General features: G+C 57.8%; 1 protein-coding gene across 1 annotated transcript in view; it reads left to right on the forward strand.

Annotated features, from left to right (window-relative positions):
• Positions 1-9,226, forward strand: part of GATSL2 (GATS protein-like 2) — a 39,840-nt gene that overhangs the window by 26,249 nt on the left and 4,365 nt on the right. Inside the window, exons 5-8 of the mRNA XM_006770869.2 lie at positions 1,456-1,529; positions 7,276-7,469; positions 8,159-8,291; positions 9,037-9,160. Coding sequence (XP_006770932.1) covers positions 1,456-1,529; positions 7,276-7,469; positions 8,159-8,291; positions 9,037-9,160 — 525 coding nt within the window. The remainder of the gene's footprint in view (positions 1-1,455; positions 1,530-7,275; positions 7,470-8,158; positions 8,292-9,036; positions 9,161-9,226) is intronic.

Raw genomic sequence — 9,226 nt, forward strand, 5'->3', positions numbered from 1 at the left:
CATTCCTCTTCCTTGCCAGCCAGGACCCCGTGGTGTGGCCGAGCCGCTGCCGCTCGGCCAAGTCTCCAGCTGAAGGGAGGGCGTCGGGTTGTCTCCCCTTTGGGGCGATCACACCTAGAGGCTGCAGACCTTTGCATGCAGGTCTGTGTGTGCATAGGTTTTCTCTCTCTGGAGTCGGTACCCAGGAGTGGGATTGCTGGTTCGTGTGGTCGCTGTGCGTTTAACTTTGTAGAAACTTCCAAACTGTTTTCCAAATGGCAGTATCATTCTGCGTTCCTTCCAGTTCCAGCTGCTCTTGTTCCTTGTGAAAAACGTAAAGGCTGAAGTTAAAGGGTGCCGCCGAGTTCTGTGGTTGAGTTCTGTGGTCGGGCTTCAGTGTCTCACGGGGCGGCTGGCGGGAGAGGATAGCCAGGGGGAGCAAGCTGTGGGCACTCCGGCCGCCCCGTCCCTGCCGCGCTGCGTCCCCTAGAGATTCCTTCCCCATTTAATCTGTAGAGTGATATCCGGCCATGGCTGGGGCTACTCGTGGGGCCGCTTTCTGTCACAGCTCCCGTGATGGATGGGTTTTACGCGCCGGGCATGGAGCCCGTGCTGGGCCTCACGCTCCAGAGCAACGATGCCAGATAAGTGACCACGTTTCCTGTGCACACCATCTCTCCCTGCAGCTGCCGCTCTGGGGGCCGTCCTGGCTGAGGGGGACAGAGACAGGCATTGAGGGGTGGGGACCCCGTTACCCCGTGACGGAAAGCCTGGACACGGAGCCCAGCTAGTCTGCCAGGCACCAAGAGCATGCTTAGCCCAGCTAGTCTGCCAGGCACCAAGACAGCAGGGACGAGGTAAAGGGGGCAGAGTGATTACCAGTCCCTGCCTGGCCTGGGGAAATGGATGGGGGGTCGGGGGGACAAGCATCATACACCCAGGCTAAGTAGTATTGCCAAAGGCCACATGTGGCCGTTCAGGGATCTGTGTCCCAAAACCGGCATCTGTCCACCCCCTCCCATGCAGAGAAGGGTAGCCTGAGGGCTGGGCTGTCGTCTGGGTGATGTGAATTAGGACTTAGATGACAGTGGGAGCTCTTCAGTTGGTGAGGAGGGGCCAGGACAGAGACCTAGAGGTCGGAATGTGGGGACCCATGGATAAGACAGTGCATTTGCATGGCCCCTACCAGACCTACCCTTCAGCCACTTCCTCCCTGAAAAAGTGGGGTCTGAGCCTATACAGGATCCCAGAGGCTTGCCAACTGGGGGTGCAGAGGGGACGGTCACCCTCTCTAGGCCTCTCTGAGACCTCCTGAGTCAGGAGGGAAGGCGGGTAGGCACAGCTGACTGGAGGTCACCAGCAGCCTGCACTCAGAGCTCTGGGTAAACCGATTCATCTGCTGGGTCACCATAGTGTCCGGCCAGGACTAATGCAGAACTAATGTGACATCCGTGTCTGTCTGTCTGTCCATCCGCACAGGTGCAAGTTCTTCAGTCTGACTGAGACCCCGGAGGATTACACCATCATCGTCGATGAGGAGGGCTTCCTGGGTGAGTGCTGCTCCCGCCAGGGGTGTGGCCGGACTGTGCCCTGCCATCGAGGCCGGCTGCCCGCCTCCTTATTTCTGCCCCCCGCCCACACCCCGTGGAGTCTTCTCTCCCAGTCTCCTGGCTGTGGCCCCTTGCTCTCTGCCCAGGAGCCTGCCCAGGAAGGCCCCAAGCTAGCAGGGTCCGTGACACCGTGTCTCCCCAGCCGAGAACTAAAGCAGTCACACCTTTCACTGAGCATCTGCTGTGAGTGAGGTGCTTTAAATTGTCCTCAGTTCTTGTCCCCATTGGCGCGAGCCCCAGGTGCCATCCTTCATGATGTTCCTTCGCCTTTTTTCCATGCGTTAAGTTGAGATACCATGCACATGTCATAGAACTCACCATAGAATTCACCATGGTAAAACTCGGCAGCGCAACAGGTGGTGCAGCCATCACCACCCCGACTCCAGAACATTTTCATCACCCCCAAAAGAAGCCCCATTACCTGCCATCAGTCATCCTCCCTTCTCCCCACATCCTTGCAGTTGTATTATTACAGTTTCTAACGTTTGTCCTCGTGCTGCCTGATGCACGGTAGTTTCCGGGGAGGTGGTGTGTGCATGAGGAGCTGGGAGCAGGAAGGGGATGTCACTGCCCAGGCGTCCACGCAGCACGGAGCTGGGCTCCCCCAAAGCTGGTGTCTGAACCACTTTCTTCAAAACGTGCAGAGGACACAACAGGTCCGACATTTTTAAGAAACAGTCCCACCCCAAAGACAACTGGTAACTTTTTGGTACTTCCTGTCTAGCTTTTTCTGTGCATGTTGTTCCTTTTTTTTTTTCTTAATATATATATTTTATTGATTTTTCAACAGAGAGGAAGGGAGGGGGATAGAGAGTTAGAAACATTAGTGAGAGAGAGAATCACCGATCAGCTGCCTCCTGCACACCTCCTTACTGGGGATGTGCCCACAACAGAAGTACATGCCCTTGACCGGAATCGAACCTGGGGCCCTTCAGTCCGCAGGCCAACGCTCTATCCACTGAGCCAAACTGGTCAGGGCTCGTTGTCTCTTTTTACTTTCCTTATGACCATGCCATATGGAGAAGTGCTTTCACTTAACGTTGACATCACGTTACACCTTAAAGTGTCCTGTGCCGTCACAGCCGCTCACAGCTGCCGCGTGGCCTTCTCAGTCCCCTAAGGTTAGGTTTAAACTTACTTTAATTTTTCTCCAGTGATAACATTATAGACCCTTTAAACGTGTAACATTTGCCCTTATGCAGGTCAATTCCTAAAATGGGGTCTGAGAAATGGCATATGGTCAGAAGTTGGCTGTTTTCCGGTTCTCCTGTTGACACCCCGGGGAAGCGACCTCCCAGCTAGACTCTGTCATCCTACCCGCAGGCGCTCCAGACCACCTACCAGTGTGGGGATGGTCGCACCCCCCCCCCCTGCCAAGGACATCATGTCCTTTCCTGACTCAGAGGGGGCATCTCGTGGCCAGGGCAGGGAGAGGGCAGGCCCCACAGGAGGCCCTGCCTCGTCGTCGAAGGCACCCATGTAGCCACTCACTCATTTATTCAGCAGACGCCGTCTGAGTACAGGAGCCACAGATACGCGGACACTGTGCTTGGGCAACCCAAACGCGTTTCCATTTTCTTATGGGCACTCATCATGCCTTTCATGCAGAACTGCTGAGAAGGGTGGCATCTGAACGCTCCGGAGTATCTGTTCTCTGGTAATAGATATTCTGTCTAATCCTCCTCCCCAGACGAGACTGGAGTCTCTACCTCTTGAGGCAGCTAATGAGCAGACACCGTGAGCAAGGAGAGACGGAGGCCGTGGACCTGGCAAGCCGGTTCTGCAGGCCCTGGAAGGCCATGTCTGCAGGATTTCTCACTAACCAGGGAGATGCCCTGCAGAGGAGTGGCTGGTTACCTGAGCAGCCTCCAGGGTTGCAGGAGGCTGTGTTTACTGAGCACCAGGGGTGTGCCAGCATCTTGTAGGCCCTGGAGATGTAGCTGGAATTGAGAGACACCATATCTGACCCCAGGAGCCTCGGGGCTCTGTGGCTTCTGGGTAAGGGTCTCCCTTCCAGGCTAGCAAAGCAGGCTGCTTAGATAGCTGTTATTGCCTCAGAAAAAAATAGGTACATTTAAAGAAGTTAAGTATCTCTCATGCTCCTGTTGCAGAGCTACAGGGGCAAGCATACAAAGTAAGACTCCCCTGTACCCGCTGCAGAGATGCGTCACCACCTGGGATCATTCCGGTGGCCTGAGGGTAATCAGTAAAGACCCGTTTTATAAGAGGGTAAACTGACATTAAGGTGCCCACAATCTCTGAGTGACGGGCGCCCATTTGAAACAGGAAATGCTGTGGTGAATCCCAACAGACCAAGGTCAGGGGCATGGGAGATGGGGGATGGGCCAGTGTGTGGCCAGGGCAGGGTGAGAAGGCCCCCAGAGGGGAAGATTTGGGGTGGAGGCTGCCAAGTTCACCCTCTCGCCTCAGCTCTGGGCGTGGTTCTCTTAGGAGGCTCTTCTTCGGAAAGGGAATTTGGGCTGTGGCTGCCCCCGTGGGACGGGGAGGGGTGACGGTTGTGCCGTACTGTGTGAAAGGTAGGGCCCCGTCTCCCAGTTCTGCAAACATTGCTTCTCACCCAAGGGCCTCCCTCGGCCAGGGTGCCTTGATTGTGGTTCGCTGGCAATATCGTCAGCGCGGAGCTTTCTCTGTTAGGAGCCAGCAGCTGTCTGCAGTTCACATGTGCATCAAATGCAGGGCCTGTCCTCGGAGGGTGGGACAGTTGTCAGTGACATTAACCAGACTGCTTCCTGTTTCGTGTGGAATTTCAGAGGCTCTTGGCTCAAATGGATGCTATGTGTCTCCATGGCAAACCAGAGGGGTCTGTGTGCATGTGTGTCATTTGATCTTTTACATGTTTCATGAGCACCTACTATGTGCAATTGCTAGATGCTCGTGGGAACCCAAAACAATATGCACGGCAGCCCCTGCCCTGACCTCTGGGCCATGGGCAGCATCTTAGGTTTGCAGTTAAGCGGGGCGCAGTGCTAATCAGGACCCCTTCACTGGTCCCCGCCCCTCACAGGCCCCTTACCTGCGTCAGTGGTGTCTGTAACATGCTCCTTGGACCGTGACTAGCCAAAAGGTAGAAGGAGGAAGATGTTGAGAGGTAACTGCTGGCTTCATCCTGGGCTAAGATGAGAAGATCAGGTTCGGATCTAGCCCTGCTTCTCACTGCTGATCATTCTGGGCAAGTTGCTCAGGACCCTGGGGCCTCCATGGCCTCGTCCCAAACACAGGATCGCCTGCCTCCCGCTCGGTGCTGTCAGGCTTGCTCGTGGCGTACAAGGCATATGAGTGGACCCACGTAGTTCAGACCCGTACTGTTCAAGGGTCAGCTGTGCTCCTTTACAGTGAAAGTGAACGTTTTTTAAACTCTTGATACCCTTGACCCAACTGCCATCCAGAATCAGCAGTTGAAGGCACCCATGTAGTCAGCAGTGTGACCAGAAAGGCTCTGGCCTTTGATGAGCACTCAGATGGGTGCCAGGCACTCAGCTGAGCGCTCCAGGCGGATTATCTCATTTAATCCTCCCAGCGCCTTCTCCAGTCGCTCCTGATTTCATCATCCCACATTTGAAAACAAAAGCCCAGGGCCCAAGGTCGCACAGCCAGGACTCAACCCGCCTGCCCTGCACCAGGACTCAACCCTGCTACAGGCGGGGCAGGCAGAGCCTGGGAGACAGGCTCTGTGTGAAGGACACGGCCACATAGTGCAGGGACCTGCAGGTCCTTCGGCCAAAACGGGGGACTCCTGGGGAGGAGGGAGCCCACCCAGCAACAGAGTCGCCCAACTTTGTGACGGAGGGGGGGGGCGGGGCGGGGAGGGGGAGACACTGTTACCTCCTCTACCAGGGAGCGTCCTCAGCTCCAAGAAGCTGTATTTAGGGTCTGGGACGATGGGCAGTGACAGGTAATCCATTTCCGTCTTAGAATGGGTCCACTTTTCCTCTAGGGAAGAGCCAGTGTGCCGACTCCTGGCAGCTGGTCCCCACGGCCCCAAAGCAGCACCTCAGGCACCCCGAGGCTTGGCCGGGGTGGGGAGGGGGCCCGCCCAGCCTTCCCTCTCCCCCAGAATGCCAGGGCAGCGTTGGATGTCCACGGGGCCGGAAGCAGTAAATGCCGTGGTTTCCAGCCACGCTGACAAACCCCCTTCGGGAAGCCTCCGCGGTGACCACGGGCCTGCCACTGAGGAACCTCAGGGCTTCTGTCCAGGGCTGAGAGCCAGAGCAAATTATTCGCATTTCAGATCCGAGCTGGGCCTCCGTTCTGGGAGCATGTTTGCTCTCGGTCCTGGGGCCGAGAAGTCTCTCTTCTGACCCCTTGGGTAACGGGTAGAGAGACCAGACATGGCTACCTGAGACCCAGCGCCTTTTAAAATGTTTTCTCCTGCTCTTCCTCCCAAACCTTTTCCCTTTTCTGGGAAGCTGCCTGCCTCTCCAGCCAGCCTGGCCAAAGACTGGCCCTTCTCAGCCGATATGACCAATGGGCTCCCTGGGCTGTGGTCGCCATGACGACCAGAGCTGGGCAGGTAGGAGCCTGGTGGGGCCTCACGCAATTTCCCCTCCTTGGAAGCCATCCTGCCGGAGGCCCATGCAGCCTTCCCTGGTTATCGCCATCCTCCTCACCAGTGTCTGGGCCCCTCTTCTTCCTGGGGACCTGACCCTTGCGGTCGGCGCCCAGGACAGGGCATGAGGCTGTCAGATCTGGGTTTGGGTCCTGGCACTGTCCTTCCCTAAGTGACCATGAAATCACCGCCCTCTCAGAGCTCTGGTTGTGGTGTTCTCAGGGGGAATAACAGTCCCTCTGGGGGGTCAGTTTGAGCAGGTGCCTGTGATACGTGGAGAGTCCTGTGCCAGCCTGCAGGGTCAGCTCCGTGGCTGTGTGTTCCTGGAGACACGTGTGCCCACATTCCCGGGTGCAGGCTCCTCCGGGGGCTCTCAGGGCGGGGGAAAGGGATGGTCCGAACGTATGGAGCAGGTTTTACGAGCTGGTCAGGGAGACTCGCTCTTTGCTGTCATTCTGAGCCTCCCCCTTGCTGCCCCTCCCAGTGCCAACCCTCAGGGCTCGCTGGCCCTCAGGAGGGACTGGATGACCATCACTGCCCACCTGGCGGTGGCACCCTCAGGAGCCCTCCTGGAGCTGGGCGTTCTTCCAGAGAAGCCCAGCAGGCAGGTCTGATTGAAGTAGAGAGGAAACCCAGGCCCCCATCCTGTCTTCTCCTGGCTCCCCTCCAACCCCAGCCTCCTGGGAGGTTCCTGGGAACCCAGTTTGAAAACCATGGGACTCATTCCACTGGTGTAGGTGGTGATGACAGCACCTGCCACCCAGAGGGTAGTGAGGACTGAAAATAACAAAATCATTGCTGACTGCTGAATACTCATCCTTTGACGGTTGAGGAAACTGAGGCCCAACACAGATAAACCACATGTCCCCGTAGTTCCCACCCTCCTGAGCCGTCTGACACATCCAGAGTCCTCTGAGGGCTTCCCAGCTCGGCCCTCCCACAGCAGAGCCTTTGAGGCCGGTCCCGTCCGCCTCTGACAGGTGAGGGCACTCGGGCACAGAGGGTGGGGCTGGCCAAGGTCACACAGCTGGTCCCACGTGTCAGTCCCTACTCTGGCCTGCTCTGCTCTGGGGACCTGGGGCCCATCAGTCACGGGCCTGCCTTCTCTGTCCCCTCCAGAGCTGCCTTCCTCGGAGCACCTGAGCGTGGCAGATGCCACCTGGCTGGCCCTCAATGTCGTGTCCGGTGGTGGCAGCTTTTCCAGCTCCCAGCCCATCGGGGTGACCAAGATCGCCAAGTCGGTCATCGCCCCGCTGGCCGACCAGAACATCTCCGTGTTCATGCTGTCCACCTACCAGACGGACTTCATCCTGGTAACCGCAACTCTCGGGCGACAGGGACATCCCCCACAGGCATTGTCTGCAGAGCTCTGTGGTCCCCATTCTCTGATCAGCTCAGAGAGGGGCCAGGGAGATCTTAGGGTCATCAGTCAAATGTTAGCATGACCCAGGCTGGTCTCTGCCCCCCTGTGCCCTCCACCTGCCTTTTATGGGGGGCCATGCTTGGTTTGACCTAGAAGCCAGGAAGTGAGGTCTGGGGAGCTCGTGTGGGGCGGGTATCGTCCCAGCTGGACATCTGTCTCCCCACTTCCCCACCCCCACCCCCTGGGGTGGCAAGTCTGTCTGGTCCTGGGGCCAGCAGCAGCTCCTGGCCACCAAGTCATTCTTTCTCCTCCCATGGGCCATGGCCACCCTCAAGAGCATGGGCCTGGGGAGGGGCAGGGACAGGTCTGGGCACAGCATTCAAGAGGGTGGGGGGGGACCGGCTTGCACCTCCCGCCCTCAGTGTCGTGTCTTCTCCCCTCTGCATCCTTCCTGCTGCCCTGGAGAGGTGTGGCCTGGTCCCAGGCTCCCACCCCCGACCAGGGCAGCAGGAGGCAAGGACCGGGAAGCTGGCTCTGGGGCAGCATCTCAGAGTGGGGCGGGGAGGGGTCGCTGCCCCCAGGCCCACTCGATCCAGGAACTACCGGAGACTCATGTCCTCAACTCCCTGCCTGTCCCAGGTACGTGAGCGGGACCTGCCCTTCGTCACCCACACCTTGTCATCGGAGTTCACTATTCTGCGGGTCGTCAATGGTGAGACGGTGGCCGCCGAGAACCTCGGCATCACCAATGGCTTCGTGAAGCCCAAGATGGGTGAGTCAGAGGGAGGCGGGTTGGGGTGGAAAAGGTGAAGGGATTAAGAAAAAACAGACATAGACAACAGGGCAGTGATTGCCAGGGGGCCGGGGGTGGAGGGAGGTAGAAGAAGGTCAAAAGGGAATAAATGGTGACAGGAGACTTGGCTTTGGGTGGTGAATGCATGATGCGCTATACAGATGATGTATGATAGAGTTGTATTCCTAAAACCTATATAATTTTGTTAATCAATGTCACTCTAATAAATTCAATTTTTAAAAAAAGTTACCAGGTGCTGCCCCAGAACAGCCCATTCTCAGAGCATCAGTTGAGCTCCAGGCAGAGCACGGTTCAGCCGTCCTGGTCAGACCATGTGCCCGAGGTCTAGTAAGGGTGGTGGGAATGGGCACAGCCGGCAATGGCCAGAGGCCACTCCCAACCTGGCCTGCGGTGTCCAGGCGGACCTTCCAGGGGCAGCCACTGTCGAGCTGAAGCTCAAGCACAAGCAGGAGCTCAGCCAGGTGGTGAAGGCTGGGAAGGGCATTCCAGGCAGGAGATACGCCATGTGCAAGGGCCCCGGGCCTGGGTGAGCCTGGACGAACAGAAGAGCTGTAGGTGGCGGTGGAGGCTAAAGAAATGACAGGCCAGGGCTTACAGGGCCTGGAGCCAGGCCTCCCAGAGCGTCGGGAGCAAACCCCACCTGCCCCCACCTGCCCCCGCTGCTCCTCTAACCGCCTTGGCACCTTTGTCTTTGCGCTCACAGTCCAGAGGCCCGTCATCCACCCACTGTCCAGCCCCAGCAACAGCTTCTGTGTCACCAGCCTGGACCCCGACACGCTGCCTGCTGTTGCCACACTCCTCATGGACGTCATGTTCTACTCCAACGGGTAGGGTCTCCTTGGGTGTGAGGGGCTGCGGCGGGGGGGGGGCGGGGGGCGCAGGAGGGACAGGGC

Source organism: Myotis davidii, unplaced genomic scaffold (genome assembly GCF_000327345.1).
Source record: "Myotis davidii unplaced genomic scaffold, ASM32734v1 scaffold424, whole genome shotgun sequence".
Taxonomy (NCBI): domain Eukaryota; kingdom Metazoa; phylum Chordata; class Mammalia; order Chiroptera; family Vespertilionidae; genus Myotis; species Myotis davidii.